This window comes from Sinocyclocheilus grahami, unplaced genomic scaffold (genome assembly GCF_001515645.1).
Source record: "Sinocyclocheilus grahami isolate Dianchi unplaced genomic scaffold, SAMN03320097.WGS_v1.1 scaffold1.1, whole genome shotgun sequence".
Lineage (NCBI taxonomy): Eukaryota > Metazoa > Chordata > Actinopteri > Cypriniformes > Cyprinidae > Sinocyclocheilus > Sinocyclocheilus grahami.
In genome coordinates this window covers 846,462-873,952 of record NW_015505180.1, presented here as the reverse complement: position 1 = coordinate 873,952, position 27,491 = coordinate 846,462, and the positions used below count along the sequence as shown (strand labels likewise).

At 35.9% G+C, this 27,491-nt stretch overlaps 1 protein-coding gene across 3 annotated transcripts in view; it reads left to right on the top strand.

Moving 5' to 3' along the window:
- Positions 1–27,161, top strand: part of LOC107602455 (CCR4-NOT transcription complex subunit 4-like) — a 29,831-nt gene extending 2,670 nt beyond the window's left edge. The window contains exons 2-13 of one of the 3 annotated variants that reach the window (XM_016228661.1): positions 5,160–5,334; positions 5,901–6,098; positions 9,717–9,803; positions 10,022–10,123; positions 10,218–10,343; positions 10,427–10,551; positions 12,154–12,357; positions 12,718–12,772; positions 12,919–13,174; positions 13,291–13,821; positions 22,916–23,134; positions 25,231–27,161. In XM_016228661.1, coding sequence (XP_016084147.1) covers positions 5,161–5,334; positions 5,901–6,098; positions 9,717–9,803; positions 10,022–10,123; positions 10,218–10,343; positions 10,427–10,551; positions 12,154–12,357; positions 12,718–12,772; positions 12,919–13,174; positions 13,291–13,821; positions 22,916–23,134; positions 25,231–25,544 — 2,391 coding nt within the window. In that variant the 5' untranslated portion in view covers position 5,160 and the 3' untranslated portion in view covers positions 25,545–27,161. Of the gene's footprint in view, positions 1–5,103; positions 5,335–5,900; positions 6,099–9,716; positions 9,804–10,021; positions 10,124–10,217; positions 10,344–10,426; positions 10,552–12,153; positions 12,358–12,717; positions 12,773–12,918; positions 13,175–13,290; positions 13,822–18,292; positions 18,440–22,915; positions 23,135–25,230 lie in introns of those variants that run through there. The other 2 variants (XM_016295317.1, XM_016229420.1) reach the window with 2 other exon arrangements.
- The last annotated feature ends 330 nt before the right edge of the window (positions 27,162–27,491 follow it).

The window sequence follows — 27,491 nt, the reverse complement described above, 5'->3', positions numbered from 1 at the left end:
TCAGTGTTGCACAGTTGTTATTCTCATCCTTTAGTGTGGCTTGTAGTGTGGTTATTGTTGTAAAATGTTGTGAAAGCCTTCGATTTTTGTTTCTAGATTGCACAATGTTCCTGAGATTTGCATTGTTTTTGTATTTGCAGATGTTGGCTTTCTATTTAAGGTTATGCCAAATTATTTCTGAATCAAACATGCATACACAAAATTATTAGTACTGCAAGTGAGCTGTCAGAAATGTTCACTTCATTCCGTTTTTATGCTTTAAATGGGTGTGCCATAGAGTCTCAGTGAGGAACGGAGAAACCAAAATCCTGATGAACCTGTGATTAGCCGTTTGAATGTTTTCTCAAGGATTTGGTATTTTTTGTAGAAAGGTCTTTCCATGTTAACCCCTGCGCACAGGCTCGAGGGCTCCTCAGGCCATCCTTTCAGCGTTCAGCTCCCACGGCATGCTGGGTTAATGTATACATGAAAACATCTACCACCGCCAAAACTCAAACATTCTAGGCTTAGATCATTGTTTGTCCCCTATGCTTTCCCAGCACCTTAGTCATCTTGCAAACATGTTTGTTACGGTGTCTGCTCCAAACAGATTTTTGGTTGATTCTGACTTTATTTGTTAATGTAAGCATAATTAATCTTAATTTCAGTTCAGTTTAATCCAGATTTGCGTTTACACTGAAAGTTGATTTAGGATTTGTACTCTTTGAACTGTGATAATCAGAGACAGGACCTTTTAATGCTTTTTATTGCCCTGTTTCGTTCCATATTATGCATCTTTCTTTCACAACATGTGCATGTGATGTTGGATGTAGGGCTGGGCAATATGGGCAAGAAATTATCACAATTTTTTTTCATATCAGTCGATATCGATAATTATCATGATAAATGTAACACTTTTATAAACTTTAAAGGCAGATTTTTGCTCCAATGTGAAAGTTGTAAAAACCAGATGGTTAATTGTGGTTTTACACTATTCTTTATGGTCAGAAAATGACAAACACTTCATTTTTGAATTCTTTACACTTTTCCAGTCATTGTTCCTTAAATAAATATTTTAATAGAAAAATATTATTTCTTAGTTCTGCATGTTCTAATGAGTAATATTGTTTCAAATCAAGAAACATGTTTGTCTGTGTTGCCTGATAATAATTAAAAAAAAAATGTATTTGTATATTTGTAGAAATACACATTTGATTGTAGCTTGAGTTCATTATCAAAATCAGTAATATCTGTAAAAACAGTTTTATATGGTGACATTTCATTATTCTTACTGTTTGAGGTGTTTTTTTTAAACCATTGGTCTTCCTTAGTAGCATACATTTAGATCATGATAATTACAGTTAAAACCACAAATATAGCACCTTAATACCATGGTAAAAATGTAATATGGCTTCTATGTATTTGTATGAAAAACAGTAGAAAAACTAAATACATTTAGTATAAACGTTATAGCTTAGCTTAATCAAAAAATATAGCTTAATATAGCTTAAACACAAAAAAATACTGTAATTATATTCCATTACTCCTCCTTTAATACATTTAATACATGTCTACATTAATAAAATAATACAATTTGACACGAATACCCACATTTCTGACACAATACCATGGTGCAGTTAGTGTTACTACAGTAAATCTATGGTAAATGATGGCGATTTGTAGATTAAAACGGTTCAACGGATCACAAATCTCATGGTTTTGATCACATTACGGTTTTTGACCCACAGATCGGATCATTTTTCGGATCAGCAATAAAAGAAAAATATTTCAATTTAACTTGCTTTCCATTTATTACTTAAAGCAAAGTACTTCTTTGATACCACAGCAAATACTACTAGATTAACTAAGAAAGTTTAAATAAAATAAGGTTAGTAGTATTCAAATACAGAAATGTAACAATTAGGGAAAATAACACTGCATAGTGTTCACTGTATAAATTAAATATAGATTTTTATCACAGCTGCTTTGTTGTTTGATGATCTTTAATGACAGCAGTATTTATAGGCCGCTGTCCCTTTAAGACCTGATGCACGGATCCGATATAATGGTACACATCACATCCGATTTCTTTCTCCGCTGTTTTCATTCACTTGAGACATAACTGACTGCATTTACCTGAATGATTGTCGAGATGGGTATTTTGTCATAATTTTGTGTGTATGTGTCCGTTCAGGATTCAAAAGAGGATTCAGTTCGGTTCATGTTTGTGCGGCTGTGCGTGTAGAGAAGAGTGAGCAAGCAACGAATCGAGTTCCCTTTCGCCTTTTCTCTCTGGAATTGTTTAAAATTTGCTTGCTTGTGTGAATACGGACAAATTATAAACTTACACTCTATTATGGTTAAATTTTGCGAGGGGATTTATCAAGATGTCAGCTTAACATCGTGATGGCTGTCAGCCAACGGCGATGGACGATGGCATCGTCTATCGGCCCAACCCTAGTTTGTGGTAAACAGCCACGGATCAGTAGCGGACTCCTGTGTGAAAGCATAGTCCGTGCTGCTTCCCCTCTCACAAGAGTCACCTAAGAGCAAGAGGGGAATTCTCCCCGTTTTCAAAAATGAAATTCAGACCCTGAATAAATGTCTAAAAATACTGATTGGAGTATCAATATAAATAGTTATAAATGATAAAAAGAAGGCTTTAAAAAGATCGGTATCGGTGATCGGTATCGGCAGATACTGATTTCTGTGATCGGTGATCGGCCTCAAAAATCCTGATCGGAGCACCCCTAGAGTTATTTGTGTTCTTCGCTGGATTCAGGCCCTTCACACTGGATCTTACAGCGCTGTTCAGTGTCGCATGAGCGAGACTCATCAGCGAGTGAACACATCTGCTGTAGTGAAGCTCGCGCCACTGTTTGAACTTTGATCCGAGCGGATAAACGCTCCGAGTGGCATGATTCAAATGACTAGCGCTCTTTCATTCCGCCTTTGCCTCATAAACATTATATCCATAATTTATCGAGGAAATTTATATTGCGTGATAATTATCGTTATCGATTTATCTGTACAGTCCTGGGGACTGCAAAAAAAACCTCACACCCTGTTTCTAATTCCATATCGGCATGTTAAGGAGACGGTGCTTTGCAATTTCCCCACCAACCCCCTTACTAGCTTAGGTGAGACCTTGCCGATCCGAGGAATTGCTGATTACCCTACATGTAGTGAAGACCGCCCCCTGCGTTCAATCAGCATTTCCCTTTTAAAGGGAGATTCAAGGGGTTGACTCCTCCGGCTATTTTTAGATGGCTCCCTTTTCCCCCCCCATTCCACTTCTAACCACACGCTGTCCCCTCTTCACACTCCTGGTGCTTCGGCTACGGACAGAGTGACCATATGATCCCATAAAATGACAGTTGGAGTTTTGTTGGCTTTTAGTCTTTTTTTATTTTTTTGGTAAGCTCTGAGGCTGTATGTACATATAGCACTGTTTAAAATTTTGGGGTCAGTAAGATAAAAAAAAAAAAGTATCTTACGCTTACCAAGGCTGCATTTATTTGATCCGAAATGCAGTAAAAATATATATTAAACGTATATTAAAAATATTATTGCCATTTTAAAATATCGTTTTTCTATTTAAATACATTTTAAAGTGTAATTTATTCATGTGATGGCAAAGCTGAATGCATTACTAGTTTGACTTTATCCTTCAGAAATAATTCTAATATGCTAATTTAGTGCACAATAAACATTATTTATTATTATTGTAAATAATACTGATACATTTTAGGCTTCTTTGAATTGAAAGTTCAAAAGAGCAGCATTTATTTGAAATATAAATATTTTATAAAATTATAATAGTCTTAACTGGCATTACTGTAAATTATCAATTTAATGTCTGTGTACAAAGGTTTTTTTTTTTTTTAAGTACTAACCCCAACCTTTTGTGTATATGTTATTGTACTCGGTGCTCAACAGTAAGGATGGCCAAAAACATTGTTCATGCACATATAAATTTTCCTGAGAAAACATACCAACAATTTTGATGACTCATCCTGCACTCCACAGGTTTTTGGCCAATCAGCTCTCTAGAATTTCCCTCCCTCTGCTTAAAACTTGAGTGTCTGTGGGAGCTACAAATAAAAGGCTAATAATATGAAATCTGGTCGTTTCCATTATACAGGGTTTTCCAAACATTGATTTATTTATGGTGGCCCGGGGGGGGGGGGGTTAGTTCGTTTGAGTTTCCCTCTTTTCTTCGCTTTCAAATGGCTTGTAAAAGTGCAGTGCGCATTTTACTTTCACTTTCAAATTAGCGGCAATTGAATTGCTGCAATTCGGCATCAAGCAATTGTTCGTTTGAGTTTTCCCTCTTTTCTTCTGATTTCTTGGCTTTCAAATAGCTTGAAAAAGCTCAATGTTTCTTTCACTTTCAAATTAGCGGCAGTTCAGCATTGATTCAATTCAAGCAACAACAACGTCAAACTCATAGACAAACCTTGTCATGAGCCCACTGATCTGTGTTCTATATGAGGGTCCAAAGACCAAAACCTAATTTTCTGTAATTGCTGAATTTGCACCTACACATTTAGACAACCAGTGCACAGGATGATCCCTAGAGGATACGCGTACTTGTTATAGAAACTGTTGCAATTGCTTGTGTGGGTGTTTGAGCTTGTCGATTCCAATTATGCCTTCAATTCCTCTCTTGACTTGAGTTTTAAACTCCTCCCACACACACACAAACACATTCTTACTAGTAGCAGTCTCATTATTAGCTCTCTGGTGCAACCTCTAGTGTGCTTTGAGACTATTTGAGTCATATGAGCCTAATTCTGTCTTGCTTCTGAAGATTAGACACTGTTGGAAAGAAACAGGATTCTTGTAGATATTGGCTGCATTTCTAAACCTAGAAGCTTCATTTGTTTGACAACTTTTGGCCTATAAAGGAAAAAACAATACATTCTTTTTATATTACATCAAATATTGAAACTTAATTTAAAATGTAGATAATCATATTAAAGTTATTAAAAAAAAAAAAAAAAACTTTTAAAAAACAATGTTTATTTAGATATATTTATTTAAAAAAAATGTAATATTAAAATAAAAAATTATAAATATATATATAAATATTTGTTTATATTTATATTTTTTTCTCATCAGCTCTGCCTCTAAACTGTGAGAACACCCCGCTCTTTTCTCTCCGTGCCGTGCCATAGGATGTCCCGTGGCCCTGAGGTGAAGGAAGACCCCATGGAGTGCCCACTGTGCATGGAACCATTGGAGATTGATGACGTCAACTTCTTCCCTTGCACCTGTGGCTATCAGATCTGCCGCTTCTGCTGGCATCGCATTCGCACAGATGAGAACGGCCTCTGCCCGGCCTGCAGAAAGGTAACCAAATTTGTTCAGTATCATCCTTGGTTAGTTATATTAAACTATTCAAGTTATTAAGCCTGCTAACTAAAATGAGATTTACCACTTGATTGCATTTATACAGTCTTAACCCAAGGAACCTGTGGCACTTTAATTTATTTCTAAGAAACTGCTCCGTTGGGGAGCTCGAGGAGATGAGAGTTTTAATGGCTAGAATTCAGCATAACAGGGAGCTTTGCTGCAATAATCCATGCTTCTGTTGCCACAGGGTCTGCGTGATTTTTATCATTGCTGTACAGGTGTGTGGAGGTAACATGTGCAGCACAACAGGCCTCCAGTGCTTGTGTTCTTTTTCTAAATGCTCCCAGACAATAACTCAAATCAGTTCCTGTAGTGTCTGGTTATAAAATTATTTGCATTGCTATAAAATATTGAACTAATAGATTTTGATTACAAAATGTAAGACATTTTAGACATTGAATATGCTCAGGTGATTTAAATATCATTTTGTCATTAATCATTTAGTGAATTACAATCTTCTAGAATGATTTAAGCTAACATTTAGGATCTTATGTTTGGTTCAGCCCTATCCAGAAGACCCTGCGGTATACAAACCTCTCTCTCAAGAGGAACTTCAGAGGATAAAGAACGAGAAGAAGCAGAAGCAGAATGAGCGGAAGCAGAAGATCACAGAGAACCGCAAGCACCTCTCTAGTGTTCGAGTCGTCCAGAGAAACCTGGTGTTTGTGGTGGGCCTTTCGCAGAGACTTGCTGACCCAGAGGTGATTCAGCAAAACACACTGACCTCTGTGTAACTGATGTTCTTCTCCCTCAATATAAATGATTCCATTGCACTAAAGCTTGATATTCATCTTGGTGGTATTTGTTAGTAAGCTCTCAAAATTCACCCGCAGTTGATTTTCTGTGCTTTATAAAAGTTTTACTGCCAGCAAGATATGAAAAAGTACACATTTTTTGTCCCATCAGGGTCTTATCTATTTTTTTAGCTGTTGAAAAATGAAGGTTAAGGTAAGGAGAATTTGTCCTAGTTGCTAAAACATTCCTGATCAGATGAAAAGAACATTTAAAGTACTTTTTTTTTTAAAGACCAGTGGTGGATGAAGTACTTGAAAGCCACACTTAAATAAAAGTATAGATATCTTACCACAAATTGACTTTGGTAGAAGTTAAAGTCACCGTTTAGAATATTACTTGGGTAAAAGTTTTAAAGTATGTGATATTTATTGTACTTAAGTATGAAAAGTATTTTTTTAATATTAAACTTAAGTATTGAAAGTAAAAGTATAAAGTATACAAAGTTAATTCAAAATAGAAAAGGAGCAAATAAATATTAAAAATGGTTCTATAAACCGTTTGAGTAGCAAGATTTTTTTCAGTTTTAACTCTTCCTTCCATTTTGTATCTTTGGGTTCGCATAAGAGCCACTTCATCTGGTACAAAGACTCTTTCATTTCAACATAAGAAAACATTTCTTGCAAATATGGAATCTGCGTCTAAAGGCATATGTATATGCAATCAGCATTTAGATTAATTTACACATACTATTAAATGCAGCTCAGAGGGGACATGGATGCATTTAACCAGCAGTTACAAATGCATGAATAATGTTTTGTTTTAAACTTAAAATGTTGAATATTGATATGTGAAAAGATTTAAAGCATGAAAAGATACTTGAAATTTCAAGTCCCTGTTAATGAGTCAGAGGTTGATTCATTCAGGAACTAAACATTTGACTTTTAATGAGTGAGTTACTGAATCATTCGTTCAAAAAACTGATTCATTCAATAAAAAAACGCGTTCCTGTGTGTTGCTCAGCGGCACAAACAGTGCTGTTTGGAACTATTTTCATTGGTGAAATACAGCAAATACTGGTATCTAAAATGTAAGTAACTTTATTAAACTTGCATAAAATCAATAATACTCCGTGTGATATAGATTAACTATATTAAATTATATAAATATAAAAGGCACACAGACACATTTGTCTCTTATCTTGAATCTTATGGGCATTCTAAATGCATTTTAATAGACTAAATCGCACAGTGTATGCGTGCACTCTCTGCGTGTGTTTTTATTTGGGTTTTGTGATATACTCGATAATGTCAGATCGCACGTCATTAAAACAACACTTACGATATTAGGGCAGACAATATATATCACACACCCCAGCCTTGACTTGAGTGAAAAATGAAATCAACTGCGGTTGTGTGAACTTGTTTGCAACAAAGGAGTTTTTTAGGAGTCTAAGCACCAGACCACTGATTCGTCAAACCTGCTTTCTTTTAGTCTGTGTTCCAACTTTATGTTGTTGTAAGTAAAGAATATGCTTCGGGGAAATTAAAAGTATACATTTTAATTGGGAAATATAGTGGAGGAAAAGTGAAAGTTGACAGAAATATTAAAACTTAAGTAAAGTACAGAAGAAATACTTAGCCTAAGTACTGTAATGAAGTATTATTACTCCGTTACATTACACCACTGAAAAAGAGCCACCTGACTCACAGGATTTATAATCTTATTCTGACTCTAATCAAGTAGTTACTAGTGGTTGACCCATATAGGTATCACCATTTTATTTATAGTTAGTACATAACTCAAGCATAACAATTTCTCTAATTAAAACTATATTTTACATAATATCCAAAATAAGAAATCATTTGAATATGAATCGATTAGAGTAATTTGAACCAAATAAACTGAGGTATACACTTTTTGATATTGTTATCCTGTTATAGTATTTTTAAGTATAAAGTCTGAGTCTGAGTGCACTGGTAATGATATTAAAGACCATTCAATGCAGATTTTGCACACAGTACACAGTAAATATGACATATAAATGCATATTTCATGAATGAATGCTGATGGTATATTAAGAAACATCATAGCCATTGCCTATCTATTATTTGACAGAACTGTTAAAAACTGTAAACTAATGAAGACGAAGAAAAGGAGCTCCTGTGCTCTCAGTGCAGTCAAAATAAAAGTCCTGCTTATGACACTAATTTGCCAAAAAGAAAAACATATTGATTTATGGCGATAATTAAAAAAAGGCCAAATATTGGCTGCTATATTGGCCTTGCAGATATATTGGTCAACTGCTTGTAGTTACTGGTGGTGTCAATATAAAAATATGCCTTGCGGCATCACACTGACTACATTATTTTTCAAATATGAAAAAGTATACTTTTTGGTGCTTCCAAAGTGTCTGTGGCATGGAAAAGCACCCCTTATGTTCACCGAGTCTACTATTCCCCATTATCATGGCCTTTCTTTAGGCATTTTGTACAGGATAATTTCCATCTGGCTGCATGAAACTCCTTGAAGATGTGTAGATTTGATTTTATGCCACATAATATTAAATGGAAAAAAAAAGAGACCATAAATGGTTTCCTGGAAAATGAAATCTACCTGCCCCACCAGCTGCACTTAGCCTGCATAACCAGCCCACGAAAACAGCTTTCACTCTGTTTTTGCTCCATTATCTCTGACGCTCTTCCTCTCCCTCTGTTTGCCATCACAGCTGATGTCATGTACCCTGAATAGATCTCAGCAGAGAACAAGTTATTCAGTGTGAAAAACCAAGAGAGTGAGAACATGCCTTCTAATTCCAAGAGCGTTCGAAAGAGATAAGGAGCACAAAGCTTTAAAAACATAAAATCTGCATTGTGACAATGTTTTTATGAGGTTTGTCGGTCTGAATTTTCTTTCTATTCCGATCGTCCCTTCACTTTTCAGTCTCTGTGGCTTCATTTATTTCACGCTGAGGGTGTGAAAAAGAACAAAAAACTGAAAGCGAGTGAGGCCGCTACACTCGAACAAAGACCGCAAAGAAACATCCGGGCTGCTTTCACAGTTCAAGAGTGACCAGAATCTCAAAAGCACCATGCCGTCGATGCAAAGCCCTCTGCCAATGAACTGTCAGTCACCCGGCAGAGACCTACTTGTGTGCCACACTTCATTTTCAGTGTCAATTTGGCTGAACATTGTGGACTTCCTGTTTATAGTGTTTAGGTCATCGGTTCTCAATACAGTATGTCATTCACACATCCTGTTTTTTATTTAATCCTCATTAGCCTTGTTGCGTAAAACTGTTTACTTATGTAAGGTTTTATAAGTTGTTGTTAGCGTAAAAACAGTTTAAATTGTTAAATGATATTTGCCGTAGTGTTGATGGGTACATTTAGTTCCTAACCTAGATTTCAAATGTTTTTCTCTTGTAATAAATGGTGATTGATTCAAATTCTTCCAATGAATCAAGATAATCAGGTGTGCTCTCTCTCTGTGTGACTCAACTAAACAAACTGCATTTGCGTGTGCTGTTGATGATCTGCAATCAACAATAAGGTATTTTTAAATATATAAGTGATGTCTGATTGCAGGTCTTAAAAAGGCCGGAGTATTTCGGGAAGTTTGGGAAGATCCATAAGGTGGTCATCAATAACAGCACTGCTTATGCTGGCTCACAGGTGAGCTTCACTTTCTTCCCATTCAGCCTTGTGTCTGCTCAAACGATTTAAACAAGCAAATATTTTGTATTATTATATATATTTTAGCAGGGCCTGCCATTTCATTTTTTTTATTGCAGCAAATAGGTACTGATTTGCTGATTTTGTTTTGTATTCATATCTGTTTTATCCAATTGTCTGATTTTTGTCACCCAATATGCTTTGATATTTGTCCCCAGGGTCCTAGCGCCAGTGCCTACGTCACTTACATTCGATCAGAAGATGCCCTCCGAGCTATACAGTGTGTTAACAATGTTGTAGTAGACGGCAGATCACTTAAGGTAGCGTAAACGTAGGACATAAATAGTCTACTGTTATGAAGAATTAATTACTTCCAGTGTGCATTATATCTAAATATGCCTTTTTTTCATGCAGGCTTCTTTAGGTACAACAAAATACTGCAGTTATTTTCTAAAAAGCATGCAGTGCCCCAAACCAGACTGCATGTATCTTCACGAGCTGGGAGACGAAGCTGCTAGTTTCACGAAAGAAGAAATGCAGGTAACGTTGTTGCTTCCTGTGTTTTAACCTCTTTACCGATGCTGACAGTCTTGCATCTGAGCTCCTAACATTTGACATTGCAGGCAGGGAAACATCAGGAATATGAACAGAAACTCTTACAGGAGCTCTACAAAACAAACCCCAGCTTCCTGCAGAGCTCAATAGGGGCAGGGGAGAAGACAAAGGGGAAATCAGGCACATCACAGAGGTTTGGACTGAATCATACCTTTCACAGCAGCTCCAATTAAAAACTATTTTTTCATTTATTCAGAAATAACACGTGCAGATACGGATATTATTTCATAGTTTTGATTACTATTATTCTAAAATACAGAAAATTCTAATTATAAAGTGTAGGGGCGTAATGATATTCAAACCGAACTGAAAAACCACGATACACCACCCACGGTACGTACCGCAGTACTCTCATGGCATAACGCGATACTCTCATGGTGTACCCGGCCCCCTGCTGAGACATTTCAAACGCATACAGCCATGATGGTTTTGAATTGCTTGAATCACAGCAAGTGCAGAACAAATCTGTCATATAGGCTACATAAAATTATAATGCATACACAGAGTTATATCTTCATGACTAGCATAGTCGCTTTTGTGCAGCCACTCACAGCCTTTTGTGGAACTGTAAGTTGTAATATTCTGTTTATATGTATATCGTGTATATATTTATCTCATATAAGATGCATTTGGTTGAGTTACGCTGCAGTAAAGCGCTTCATTGTAGGCTCACTTCGGTGATTATCTCTTCAGCTCGCAGCACAAACAACAAAGCAGAATATTAATAACTATAACTGGGACTGTCATATACATAGCATTGTAGTGAGAACACTATTCTAATAAAATGATGAAAATGTGAATTTTTAGGGTTTGGTTTGCCATGTTTTGTTGCAGGATTGCGGGCATTGTGCGTAATTCTACACATTCCCGCAGGTTTCGCGATTATAAAGTGTGAAATTCTCACAAACATTTATGCACTATTGTATGTGGGTTGAATCCAAACAGATTATCAGAGCAGATCCGTCATTTTAAAACTTTATTTTTAAAATGGAATTTCACAAACCGTGTGAGTGATTGGGATTGAGTGGTACCATCTTCTCCCACTCTCTCAAAATGCACAAATGGCCTCACTTCCATAATATCCATGTTGAGTTTGCTCTGCAAAAGAGCTGCACGCAAGATGCGCTCTCAGCCAAACCATGCACAGCCACTTACTCTCAAATAGCTTGCAACACTTGAGTGTCAGATTGAGTTATTACATATTTGATTAAAATAATTTCCTTATTGTCCAGCTAATCCATTTTATTTATCCATGTCACATGCATTTTTATATGTAGCCTAAGTAATGTTGTCCAATGACTTTTAATTATTTAGGCATTATTTTATTTTATTAAATCTTTAAGCCAATAGATTTTTTTGGTAACACTTTACAAAGCAACAATTTTTTAAGTCTCATTTGTTAATGCATTCATTAACATGAACTAACAGAGAGCAATTATTGTTATTATTATTTAGTTAAAAGTGAATCTAGTGTTCTTTAGCATTGCTGGTGCCATGCCATAAACCCTACCCAACAGCGAACCGAACCGTGGCATTGGTATATAGTTACACCCCTAATAAAGTGAGAAGTGAAGTTATAATTCAAATGAATTCATTATAATCTTGTCATTTACACTTTCTTTAAGGATTAAAAAATATCCGTTATGAATATGGAAACATTGATGTTTTGTTGGTGTCTTCCTCCTTTGCATTTTAAGTTTTTATCATATTTAAAGTTTTGTATCATATTCCCCAGTTCCAATAGTAACAGCAAAGAAGCTTGGCCTTCGTTACAAACCACAGGAAAGATGCCCAATGGGCTTCCAGAATACTATAAGACCCCACCCCTAGATGGCGGCTCAGACTCTGAAAACATGACTCCAGACAGTCCAGACACAGAACTCAGCCTTGGCTCCATCACTGGCCTGCCTCCCTTCACATCAAACTGTGACCCTGTCAGGTAGCCAGCCTGTGAACTTCTGTGTTGTGCCATATTCTGTCATAGTCTTTTTTCTTTGCCAAATTATTTGAAGCATTTCATAATCTTTTCTCAAAAACTAAAGGACACTGAGGGTTCAAGGTATTTTTGGATGGTAGTAATATAAACACTGAATACTCAAAATGCATTACAATAAATTTATTTGTGAAATTACACTTGTTTTCTTTATAACATTTACATGACAATTAAGGAAATTTTCTCACAAACATACTTAATGCTGTCAGACATTTTTTATGAAAAAGGTTCATCTTTAGTGTAATACAGTAATTCTTGTACTGTACGAATATAATTGATTCCCAAGTTTGGATTATTTTTCTGCAGCCCAACTAACAAACCTTCAGATTCCATCGGTATAAGTAATGGAGAAACATCACAAGTAAGTTCATAATCACACTGATGATAATTCTTTACCTTTTAGAATGGAAAGATGTACACCGAAATAATGTTATCTAAATCACTTTTCTTTTATTAGACCAGTTAGCATTTTACCTTTTACCTTTTAACCTTTGCTAAATCTTTTAGATTTCCGGCAGCGACTCTCCATCGCCTCCTCCTGGCCTGCCCAAGCGGTCTCTAGTGGTGCCTATCTGTGTAGCAGGGCTAATGGTACGATCGCCTTTCGAAGGAGCAGCAGCTGAGTCACAATCGCTCTTTTCAGACAACAGCAACTTCCGGCACCCCAATCCCATCCCCAGCGGCCTGTCCGGCTTTTCCAGTTCCCTTCACAGCAACTCCGATTGGCCCACTGCCCCAGAACCACAGAGCCTCTTCACGTCAGGTACCCAGACCTGTTGAGACTTTGGATCTCAACAACAAAATATTACTTTACAAAAAAACATTACATTAAAACCATGCACATGTGAAATGTACAATTAGTCTTCTTCATTCTGATAGATACCATACCAGTGGAGTCCTCTACGGACTGGCAAGCGGCCTTTGGCTTTGGCTCGTCGGCAAAGCAACAGGATGACGACCTTGGCTTTGACCCCTTTGACGTCACCCGTAAAGCACTGGCTGACCTTATAGAGAAAGAGCTCTTGGTGCAAGACAAAACCTCCTTACCCATGACCGGCACAAAATCAGTGCCAGTCTTCCCCCATGGGCCTATGCTCGGCCCGCTCCACAACGCCCCCTCCATGAAAGTCCCACATCAGTCCCCCACGTCCTCACACTTTGCCCCAAACTCCAGCTTGCCCTCACGGGGCTTCTCCCAGCTCCCACACCGCACTGTCTACAACTCCTTCAGCTTTCCCGGCCAGACGCAGACCTCTCGCCACATTTGGATGGGCATGCCCATGCGCAATAACCTCCCACATTTGAATCACACCGGAGCCCCTTCTTCTACTGCACAGCACAGCAGCTATTTGGACTTGAACTTGGTGCCACAACATCACAATATGGGGCTCGGAGGTATTCATATGACAGGTAAGTGCAAACCAGTGCTGGGGATCTGTGTGTGTGTATATATATCAATACATTTGTTTAATTTATTTTTATATATATATATATATATATATATATATATAATCTCCAATCCTTCTATCGTTTCAGGTTCATCCATTGTTATTCTAATGCTAGAAAAATATAGCTGGTTTTCCAAGTAAAAACGCCAAATAAGGTGTAAACCCGTAATGATATTATTATTATGATGAACTTTATGATATGTAATCAGAGGGTGGGGGGGTTTCCCCCAGTCTATATGTCTCTCTGCATCAGCTAGGCTAAATGATTTTTTATTCCCAGTGAATAGGAGTTAAAACTCCCACCCGTGTGACACTACTCCAATAACAGACCATGCAAAATACCCAAAAATATTTAAATTATTGCAGAGTAACGTTGCAACCTTGCAAACAATAATAAAATCAGAGAGGGACTAACTGTAAGGGACACGAGTATACTCGAAACAAAGGGAACAGTATGATGTTTGTTATTATAAAAATTTTATATAGCCAAAGTTTTTATAAATATTTTTTTAATTTACCGCTTAGGCAATAACGTTAACAATAACGTATATCTTCAACATGCGTTATCTATGACCAAAAATGTAGGAAGATATGTTTTCAGTGGACTTTTAAAATTTGCTTTGCTTGAGAAAACAAAAATATACAGTTACAGTGTTTTTTTCTTTTGATTTAGTCGAGTTGGTTTTGCATCAAACACAATGTGATTCTTGGCAATCGAGATCTGAGAGCAACAGCACATTTTTCCGCTTAGGCGAGCGCTTCGCGAAAAGCTTACCTTGCGCATTAAATCTGCCGCAGACCAGCAAACCACTGAGAATGCACAACAATTCTGACGAGTCATAGCAACAGAGCGGAGGAGAGAAAGCTGCGGAGAATCCATTCGCCCGGAAGCAACCGCAACTGGTAGATTTAAAGAAAATGACTGCTGTTTGGCAAATAAATCATTTTACGTACGTATTCCTTACTCTTTAAGCTAAATTTCAAATGACAAGGGATCAACTTATAATCATGTTTATATTAATTATCCCATGAACTTATTCTCTCAAATGGTCTGGGTATGCGGAGCATTCGCATCTTATATGGACTTATATATATATATATATAAATAGGAAAGGAAAGGAAAGGACGTGATGTGTGGCCAAGTATGGTGACCCATACTTGGAATTTGTGCTCTGCATTTCACCCATCCAAGTGCACACACACACACAGCAGTGAGAAGTGAACAAACACTGTGAACACACACCCGGAGCAGTGGGCAGCCAATGCTGTGGTGCCCGGGGAGGAGTTGGGGGTTCGGTGCCTTGCTCAAGGGTCTCACCTCAGTCGTGGTATTGAGGGTGGAAGAGGGCGCTGGTCATTCACTCCCCCCACCTACAATCCCTGCCGGACCTGAGACTCAAACCCACGACCTTCGGGTTACAAGTCCGACTCTCTATCCATTAGGCCACGACTACCCCGATATATATAATATAAGAGAGATATACACACGCATAGATAGATAGATGTGTGTGTATGTCTATCTATCGGTCTATCTATATGTATATATATATATATATGTATGTATGTATATATATATATATATATATATATATATATATATATATATATATATATATATATATATATATATATATATATATATATATATATATATATATATATATATATATATATATATATATATATATATATATATATATATATATATATATATATATATATATATATATATATATATATATATATATATATATATATATATATATATATATATATATATATATATATATATATATATATATATATATATATATATATATATATATATATATATATATATATATATATATATATATATATATATATATATATATATATATATATATATATATATATATATATATATATATATATATATATATATATATATATATATATATATATATATATATATATATATATATATATATATATATATTTATTGTTTTAATAATTGATCAAATTGACATCTAAAAAAATAAAACATTAAAAATAACAATTTATAAAAAGTATATTCTTATTATACTTTGTTAAATATTATTATATATTTATTGCATATGTGTTTGCATTATGGGTAACTGTCATTGCAAACTCAGTCACTGGAGGGCAGTGTGGTGCTGTTTTGATAGCATGCAGAAATGTATACCAAGATTCTGGTGATTGCCAAGGGCTAGCTCATGGAATGAAAGCTTGAGATTTGAAGTATAGCGGTGAGATCGGTGTCACATTTAGTGCTGATACAAATTGTACGGCATATAATCATCATCCCCTGAGGACATCTTTGTGACAGGGCTGCAATTTTTCCTAATGCATGATGGGCCAGCCCACTTTTTTTTCTTACCTTTAGCATTCTATGTTTCTGTGATTTATGTGGTGGACCTCACTCACCTCAGAGTGTGGGTGGCTACCTCGGGCAATAAACACTTATTTAAAGTCAGTCCAGCCAAATTAATTCAGTTTTACTTGAAAAGACAGATGGTTTTCCTGATCTGAACTCTGAGCCTAAACTTAAACAAAGATTAAGGTTTACAAAGATTCATCTTTGTGCTGTGGATGTGAGAACAGCCCGTAACTCAAGATAATATGAAATACCGATATTATCCATCTGAAGAGAAAGTACTCAGACAGGGGGAAAAGGCCACAGTTTGACATTTCACTCAAGCCCTACCTGAACCTGTCAGTGAAACATCCAGAAATCGAATATCATAAAACAGCCTCAGTTTGGTTTGATACCTTGACAACATAGACAAGTAAATGTTGGTACTGAAGATGCATTCAGAAATTTTTTAAGCAATTGAGCTGGTGTCATGCAACTGAAAAAAAAAATGCATTTACGTCAGTAGCGTCAGTTAGTTACTTCCCAAGCACGTCCTGAATTGATCTCTCAGAAATTCAGTTCATTTAAATAGAAAGTGTTTCCTTGCAGTCTAGCTTTAGGGCTTTTTATGTGAAACAATCTAATCTGCTGACACTGCTGTGGAAGTGTAGCATTTGTTAACAGGCTGTTTGTTTCTCAGCGTGCATCCTACTTTTTAAGATTAGATTAACTTGTATTTCAGATGGTGCAAAAATAAGGGAAGGGAAATTGGAAGTGACCTGAGGGTTTCATTACTCATAGAAACAATGAATAACTGGCATGACTTACTTTTTGAATACTACTGGCTCCATTTCTGGCTCTGTTGAGCTGTACAGTATATTTTATGTTTGTTTCTTAAATCCATGGTTTTTAGTGAGAGAATTGGTCTTGCCTGTTTGCAGCGGTGTCCTCCAGAGCAGTTTTTCCCAACCTTTTTTTAGTCGCGGCACCCTTTGGAAATTTTAACAAACTTGTGGCACCCTACAAAATTAAATTTGTCACAATATTTGAATTTCTAACTTCGATATGATAATTTGAAAAGTATAGATATTTGGTACAACAGGGAAGAACTGCAGAATATAATGTCATACAGATGTTTTTAATATTATTAACAAATTTTGTCCATCAATGGTGGCAATCAGTAGGCTAATTTCTATTGAAGAGACCAATGTATATGACAGATTTTAATGTAGACTTTTATACATATGTAAACATTATTTAATTACCATTATAACTAGCTATCTCACAAATCTTTGCTCACTCAGTGTTTTTTTTAATTTTGCAGTGGGGTAATTTTGGTGCAGTAGCACAAGATAGCTTGATTTCAAACTTTGAATTGAATAAAAAAATGACAAGTAAGCAGTCAGTAATAAAATAAGAACAAATAAAGAAATTAATAATGATAGCACAAATAAAAAATAACGACAGGCCTTCGAATTAAATCAATTGCTTTTTAGTTTTTCAGGTAGGTCTAACAGTAGGGTTAAGATATTTAACTTTTTTTTTTTTTACCAATTATCCAAGTAATGTTTAGTCCTAGAAAGCTATTATTATCAGAGGACACGCGAGCATAACATAACGGTTAGCAGCAGATTAATGAATGAGAGGGCAGCGTTACCAGAGTTGCCCAAATACCACACCATGTTACAACACAGTAGGGCTATTGCAGACAGAAACAATACTGTACTACATCGATGTTTCCTGTCGGCTCGATTTTTGAGTGGACTTTGCTGTTCCGATGAACATGAGCGGTATATGAGTGGAGCACTCACATGGGCCGTGAGTGACTGAGCGGAGCACACACGCATAGATAATACGCACATAGACACATAGATAAAGGGATAATACGCAGAGCGTCACACCACGTGAAAGTGAAACCTGAGTGGTGAACTAATTTTCGGCAGCCGAAATTTCGGTGCATCTCTAATTATTGGCGACATCAGAAATTGATATTATATAATAGATGCTTTTTTGAACATTTTAGCAATTTAAAAATATTAAAAAATGATTTTTTACACTGCACCCCTGCTCTCGACAGACGGCACCCCGGTTGGGAAACCCGGACCTGCCCTGGACCTGGGAGAGGAACGTTGCATTATTTACGAAGAAGAGTCGCGATACCAAAATAGGCTGGAGGGCCAACACATGTAGTCTTATAACTTGTTAGATGTGTTGTTTGAGTGAGAGAGGGATTTCTGCTACACTGGAAATATAGATTTAGGTGTAATTGAGCATTATCTGAAGTATGCAAATAATAAATGAGAAATATGATAGATGGTCAACTGTTTATTTATTTGTTTGCTTGTTTGTTTTTTTCTGATGCTAATATAATTCTGATTTATGTGTGCAATTTTATTTATATGAAATTATAATAGAATTCAAAAATGGAACATTTACCAATTTACAAAATTTTGTTTATTGTGAAATTAATGCAAAAATGACTGAAAACAGATATGTAACACTTTTCAGTCATCTTAGTTGACATGTTTAACAGCCGATTCCACTAAATATCAGCATTGCCTATTTTTTGGACAGTTGGCCAAACCTGCATTTATTTAAGCAAAAATACAGTAAATAATATTGCAATAATATAAACACATTAAATATTACTACAATTTGAATTACTTTTTAATTATAATTGTTTTTATAAAAAAAAACATTTTTATAATTACTACAAAATGAATTTAAGAATGAATTTTAAAACATTTAATAATGAATTTGAATCTATTTAAAATCTTAATTACAGTATCAGAAATCATTCTAATATGCTGATTTGCTGCTCAAGAAACATTCTTCTTAACAATGTTGAAAACAGTTTTGCTGCCGGTGGAAACCACGGTGCATTTTTTTTTTTTCAGGATTGTTTGAATGGAACAACTTGTTAGATGTGTTGTTTGAGTGAGAGAGGGATTTCTGCTACACTGGAAATATAGATTTAGGTGTAATTGAGCATTATCTGAAGTATGCAAATAATAAATGAGAAATATGATAGATGGTCAACTGTTTATTTATTTGTTTGCTTGTTTGTTTTTTTCTGATGCTAATATAATTCTGATTTATGTGTGCAATTTTATTTATATGAAATTATAATAGAATTCAAAAATGGAACATTTACCAATTTACAAAATTTTGTTTATTGTGAAATTAATGCAAAAATGACTGAAAACAGATATGTAACACTTTTCAGTCATCTTAGTTGACATGTTTAACAGCCGATTCCACTAAATATCAGCATTGCCTATTTTTTGGACAGTTGGCCAAACCTGCATTTATTTAAGCAAAAATACAGTAAATAATATTGCAATAATATAAACACATTAAATATTACTACAATTTGAATTACTTTTTAATTATAATTGTTTTTATAAAAAAAAACATTTTTATAATTACTACAAAATGAATTTAAGAATGAATTTTAAAACATTTAATAATGAATTTGAATCTATTTAAAATCTTAATTACAGTATCAGAAATCATTCTAATATGCTGATTTGCTGCTCAAGAAACATTCTTCTTATCAATGTTGAAAACAGTTGTGCTGCTGGTGGAAACCACGGTACATTTTTTTTTTTTCCAGGATTGTTTGAATGGAACGTTTAAAAAAATATATATTTGAAATAGTAATATTTTTTAATATTAAAATTGTCTTTACTGTCACTTTTTTAATTTTTTTGAAGTCTTAAACTCTAATATACCAAAGTAGCTATATAATGTGATGTATACATTTCGGTGGTTACTTGTGCATTTAATGTTTTATTAATGTCCCAGTCTAGCTGATATATTGTTCATCACACAGTAAAGTGCAAAACGCGTTCACTTGTGAAAGCTGAATGATGCAAAAAGACGTATTTTACACCCTCTACAGCCCTGCAAGAGAAATTTAGTTTCTTCACTCTGCTGATGTGATTCTGAGTTAAGCTTTTGTCCCATCCGCATAAATAAAACATGACGACACTTGTTTATCTGCATATGCTAATGCGAACATGGGTGATTGTGTTAATGCCTGACACACTTGGATAGATGAGAACTTTCTAATCAGAAGTAAAAACTGTGGAGAGGTTTTAAAAAGAACACCTAATTCACGTTATTCAACACTTCATTCAGCTTATCCCCTCCTTCAGAGGTGTTTCATTAAAGCCCAGTCCCCCTCAAGTGTTGATATTGAGTGTCTAGATTCTCATATTGGCTCGTTCTCACACTTGACTTGTTTATCTGCACAGGTTTGATGATATCGACTGCAGAACCAATTCAGCGTTTCCAAGTGAATGTGTGACTTCCTCTGTGTTTGAGGCTGAGAAAAATAAACAATCACTGGGAAAACATCTACTGTAATATAATGAAATATTGTAGCATTTTATATTCCATGCAGAATATGCATGTATACTCAACATCATCAATGGAGAAAAATGCTTTTTGCAACCAGATGATGGATTTACTGCATCTCCCAGCAGGGGCTAACTGGCCCATGCTAACCAGCCAAACTCTGACCTCTTAGTTGAGACCCATTATGTCTGGTTTTAACTGAATAATGGAGTAATAAACATCGCTGACTTTGCAGCATCCATAGTTTTGACCCTTGCCCACACTCAGAAGAAACTCCTGTCATGTGGCATCAGAGGGGGAGCTGCGTCTGCTCCTTACATTCCCATGTTGCAAAATAATTCAATTACAAGTATGACCAGTTTGACCGTGTCAGTGCATCTGGTGTCTTGTCCGGATGCACCTTTATTGTCTGAAGACCGTTCTGGTGGTAGTACACTTGCATTTGTTAGTACAGTTACAGTGTGGGATAGAGTTGGACTGTAATACTAAAAAAAATCTATAAATGTTTTAATTTATTTTTTAGATATTTTTTCTATTTTTGTTTTTTTTTCTGATATGTGTTTGATCTGAAGTCTTGTGAAATTTTATTTTCTAAAAATTTATTTTATTTTTTAAAAATCTGACAAATTATTTCAACCAATTAGCCTGTATTTATTAAAATATTAAAATATAAAAGTATCATGTTTATTCAAAATGTTTATTGCAAGAACTATAATTTAATTGAAAATGCTTAAATAACTAAAGATACAGGAAATTTTAAAGAAAAAAAATGTAAGTGTAATTTTAAGTTTGTGTTCTCCATCATTTTCATTTTAATAAATTGGTAATGAATACTTCATTACGGTAAAATGTAATGCATATTTGTAATAGTTACAAAAATGTAATGCTACTAAAACATTTGTATTGCTAAATTGTAATGCCTTGCAGGGACTTGGAAATGATGCAAACAAATTGTTGAATCAATGTTTTTAACAGATGAAACGGACAATTTATAGATTTGTGAAAATGAATCAAACTTCCGAACCTCTCTGCTTTATTCTAATGAGGTCATAACTGGGATTATTAGACAACTTTCTGGAATGCTTGATTCTGATTAGTTAATTGTATATTATTCTATGGTGACTGGAAAAATTTACCGCATTGCTGTGCTAGTTTCACATCTGTCATATCATTCTGCAATCTCTTTCTTCTCGCATATTAAAATAATTTACCAGTTATTATTATTATTTAACAGTAAATATTAAATCTATCAGCCAACCTTAATATTGATCTATTTTTGTTGAACCCCACCGCCATCCTTGTGCTTTCACCTCTTTATACAGTTTATTGTCCGGGCTTTGAGGGAAGCTGATGTAGGAGAAAGGAAAGGTGCCCAGAGAAGTTTGCTGAGTCTTAAGTCAAGCTCAAAGGCTAAAGATTTGTTTTTTCCTTGCCAGGGTTGTTATCTTGTTCACTCCATTCCCCTGTCTTTGCAATTCTTCCTTGTTTGTCCCTCTCTCTGTCTTTCTTTCCATTCCCTCCTCCATCATCTTTGCTGCCTGGTTTCTCCCTCCCTGTGGGCAGAAGCAAACCTTGGGAGAATACTGGCCTGATTAGAGAAGAAAAGGTTTATTTTGGCCTGAGTCCAGCCGAAAGAAGCTCTTCGTTATTGAAGCTGTGCGTCTCTTCTCCAGTGTGACAAGGAGAAAAAACAAATGAGAAACTAATTGAATAATAACGGGACTGTAAAGAGCTTTATAATGATTGTTCCTCCATTAGTAAGGGCAAGTAGACTCAGAAGGACGCTAAAGATCACCTGTTGTTTTTACTGAATCAAGTATAAATAATCATTACTGTAGCAGCTATTAATCCGCAGTCCGGCTTTGATTAATGATATTTCTTGATGTGATATGAATGAATGAAAATTCAATTTGTAGAGAATTCAGTTAAATTGTGTTTTTGTTAGGGCTATCTATCGATCTTCAGACATTACATGCCAAATAATAAATCAAATGAATCACTTGATTTGATTTTGTCACATTGCATCATTTTCACCATCTTGCGGCACGAGCGTTGCATTAAGACAGTATCACGATAAAGTTTGTCCTACTTTTCTTTTGCACTCTGTTCAGCTGTTTTTGAATGTTTGTTTGGTTTTGTCACAATTATAAAATTAATCATACCAAATTAACACTCAATATTGGCATCTTTTTTTTGTGTTGTGCAAATAAAATGTTGAATCTGATAATTGCTTTTTTCTCTCTCTCTCTTTCTCCATCTCTCCTGTTTTTCTCCATCTTTTGCGCGTGTATTTGTGCACATGGCTGTTTGGATACCCCGCTATCACCCTCCCAAACAGAAAACAGCACCTCAGTGGAAAGTCTAAATGTGAAGGAGTGGCAGGACGGGCTCAGAGCGCTTTTACCCAACATCAACATCAACTTTGGTGGACTGCCCAGCTCCTCCTCATCTTCGTCTTCATCCTCCTCCTCATCCAGTGTGAACCACACAGGCAGAATCTCACACAGCCTTAGCTGGGACGGCACAGCCAGCTGGATGGACCCTGCCATCATCACAGGTACAGCCTGAATTACCTTCACAACAGAGATTTGCCTTGTTAATCGTGAATAATTCCTTCCCTTTTTCTCCTGTTATTCTCGGTCATGTTTACAAAAGAAAGGTTGGACCCACTTTTGATTAGTGCTATGATAAAACTACTATTTACTTGCGTTTAAATGTAACATTTAATCAATTGATACAATGTACTTATTGAGTGCATGTTTTTACATTGTACTAATATTTAAAAAATGCCTGAATGTACTTGCGTAACTAATTTCTGTAGTTGCATCTGTAAATACACTGTCAACCCTACCTCGTCCACTTCACCCACGCTTAAACCTAACCAAACCTGCCTCTAACTTCCACCGTATCCTACCTCAATAGCAGTAAAAAAACACAATAAATACATTGTATCTAATATTTAGGGTAAATATAAAGGTAATTCTACATTTATTTTGCCTAGTAAAATATAGATTTTAATCATTCACTGTTAATTATCTATAATTTGTATTGTACAGAAAAATACAAAAATATTACATTTGAATATTTAGTATACTTAATTATTATTTATTATGTATATATTATTTGAAATGAATATTAATGTGATTAATATTGGGTAATTTTCTCAATTTTTTTGGTTGTGTGAGAATAGCATAGAATAACATGTTCGATTCTGACAGGATTAAAATCACAAAACACATTTGTGAAACAAATTTACCTGATCTCAGGAAAAACTGAGGCCCATTCAAATTGTGCCTTTGGGAGCTAAAATGAATAATGCATTTAAGCCTTTTAAGCATTTATTCTATAACCTTTTCACTAAAAATGTCAGAGATGTAAAGCCATTTTAAGGGCCATAGAAGAGGGCACACGTTTCAGATCAATTTGATATCCTGCACTTTCAGAAGTTCTGAAGCATCCATGTGGACTAAATCAGATATCACGCAAGAATACTGCACAACTCTTAACAATCAGTATACAAAGTGGTTAAAAATGCAGTGAACATTTATAGCGTTCTTCTGTATCAACATTTTTATCTACTGTTTGGTATACAAAAACTGAAGTGTGCAGCTATATTTGTAATCAATACTTCAATTAAAGTTTTGCCATTTTCTCCCCCGGGTTGAAGGGAAATAGCAACGTCTTATCTGTTGCTCCCTAAGGTTGAAGTTGCAATCTGTATGGATGTCACGTATGTTGTCTGGGTGCTCTCAGCAGCTGCCTGCAGCATCCATCACCCACAGGGGGTTTGGAATTAATAGCTTGCAGCAGGCCAGCATGTTTTAAGTGGAGCAAAAGCACCCAAAAATGCCATTTCCTTATGTAATTAATCCTATTATATCAAATGATTAAAAAATGTCTTCAATGTCGCCTACACCATAAATGGATTCCTACATGGCATCGACTGAAGAGCAGTGAATTTGTTAACTAAGCAAACTGTTGCTCAGTTCTGGTTAGTACAGTATACGGTTATGTTTAAAGCGATTTAATTCCATCTGTCGATAGATATTAACAATGTGTTTTCTATTATATTAAATTTTAAACTGTTAATTTATTCAAATATACATAAAAAAAGGTTTTCATACATATAATGACTTGAATACAATGTCTTAAATTTCTGATATTAATTTTTATATTTTTTCCCTCCATGGCATGAATTAAAAAAAAAGTGTCATGGTCTCCACATCATAATAATAATATTAAAAATTACTTCATCAAAAGAATGAAAGAAAAATCTTAAACTAATAAGTAAAGCAGTTTTGTCAAAATATTATTTTACAAAATCATAAATAAAATTATATTGCAGATAGGATATAAGACCCTCATGACTGTGTCAAGCTTAATAATTCTCCTATAATATTTGATCATTTTTATCTTTTTCTAAATTGTATGGCAAGATTAGTTCAGATTGTTAAATTGATCATTATTCATAAATAATAGGATCTGTACACTCACTTGTATTCAAGGAAATTATAATTTTTTTACATGATAATTACACTAGGTTAAAATTATGTAATGTTTTTTTTTTACCATATGAAACCAATATTAATACAAAAATTTATTGCATGTTGACCCTTAAACACTTTTTTTTTTTCATAATTTTGTCCCCTTCAGGTATCCCAGCATCCTCAGGCAACAATCTGGACTCTCTGCAGGATGACAATCCTCCCCACTGGCTCAAATCCTTGCAGGCGCTCACAGAGATGGATGTCCCTTCTGGCTCCACAGTGCCCCCTCAGCCCCCACACAGTGGCCCCTTCGGAGCCCAGTTCCCCCACAGAGCCGGCTGGACCCCTTATCCAACCACAGCCACAGCCAACCCCGCCACCCAGTTCCACTCACCTCCCCCAGGATTCCAGACCGCCTTCAGAGCCTCAGCCCAGGCCTCCACAGATCTGCTACAGAGTGCTGGCATGGACCGACATTAGGAACTGTGAAAACCTATTCCCCTTAACCGAAGAACAGCCGACAAACACTGCAGATGAATCAGTACAAAGCAATTAACAAAATAACAAGATTATGTATTGTTTTCTCTCTTCATATTGCACTCATTTTAATCCCATTATTGTGTTTCTCTTGGTTGAGTCTTTCTTTTTCCTTGTTGCCCAAGTGCTCTGTTCCAGCTTTCCCAATTCAAACGGTCTCTTAATAAGCCAGTTGTCGCAGAAAAGCAGTTTTCAGCAGGTATGAGGCCTAAACAAGTAAAAGCGTAACATTAACGTCACTACATAATTTTTGGAACTCTACATACCGGTACCTAAAGAAAACGCATCATCAATGATGTGCATTCCTGAAATTCCTTTGGAACCAAATGGAAAGAATCAAACGAAAAGTGGCTTGATTTAGAAACAAGAGTCTGCCTTCAAAGCTAAACCAAAAAGAACAGCACCTGTTCATCCATCTGCACAACGGAGGAGCTACTTCCTGTGAGAGTCCTTAAAGCCATGCAGCTGAGCAATCAAATAGATATCCAAAATCAAAACAGGGCTTCAGTTTTTGTGTTTGATCAAAAGGGTACTTGGCTTCCATTATTCTGACGGATCAAAGGCATAATGATGGCGAAGCAAAAAGCACTTTTACTGAGGATCTTTGGCCTTTAACTTTGTTCTACCTTTCTGTGCCCTTGTTAAAAGGGAGATGCATTTTTAGGGGTGATAAACATGGTGGCTGCTCTCGACATGGAATTTAGCTGTAGATGGATGCAGGCCTTTGCCTTTGACCCTTCTGCCAAATTGGGGGGTCTTCTGCTTTAGATCACAACACCGCGGTTAACCTCTGTATCAGAGGGCGGCACATTGCGAAATTAAGAGGAATTGAGAGCTGAGCACCACCGACCCCTTTTAAGCGCAGGGCTCGTGTAGCACACGGGACGCCACCATGTGGCGTCTCTCATAGCTGCCTCGACGTACGTGGCCTAATCAGTGTTTACGCTCTGACTATGCTCCCTGAAGAAACTTGAAGTCGTGCGAGGTGTACAGAGTTTTAGGAAATAGATCTAAAGTCAGAGTGCGGCGATTTGTGAATGCGTGGTGTGAAACTTGCGATTGATGGGTGTGTGAAGAAACTAATCAGGGTTAAAGTAAAGTGCTTTTCGAATGATGCCGGCAGAGGGAAATTCATGAGGATGTGATCATGCCGTTTGTCTCTGTAGCAGTTACTTTGCACATTTTTTTTTCCACAAAAGCGATAAAAGGAAAAGCTGGGATAGCGGCGCTAATGGGCAACTGACGTTTTGGCAATACACAGGGGGCTCGTCCGGGATGGTTAACACTGTCACTCCTCCTCGCCCTCTTCTCAGTTTTCTTTTAACGGTCTTAATCCTGTATCACCTGTGTAGGTTCCTGCTGACAGTTCGGTATTCAACAGTATTCAAGAGGAATGAATAAATGAAATCTCGATGACGACAAACCAGTGCAGTTTAACTTGGGTTTTACACAGTGCTAAAATGTAAGAAAAATGAAGAGCTGAAGGAAATTGTACCTCTCTAAAGGTCTGGAGGAAAATAAAAACTAAATCTTAAATAAAAGACGAAATGTCATGCTTTAGTCGAAGTGATCTTTCACGTTTTTTGTCTGTCAACCTTCAACTTTCTTTCAGCGCTTTGAGACGTGATGGAAAGGCGGTGATGGGCTCACGTTCGCACGTTCTTGCTCAGTGCTCAGACACGTCCTCCTCATTTGCGTCAGCGCTCGTCGGAAGTTGCTCCTTTGAGAGATCAGGTCTGGAAGAGGGTTTGTGGCACTTAATTTTTTTATTTTATTTTTTCATTCTAGTGGGTGTCAATACCAAACTCCAGTGTACGAGCCTTCAAATACTTTCGGTGCGGCCCAATTAACTTTATCTCGGTAAAGAGGCAGCGGCTCCCAGATAATGTC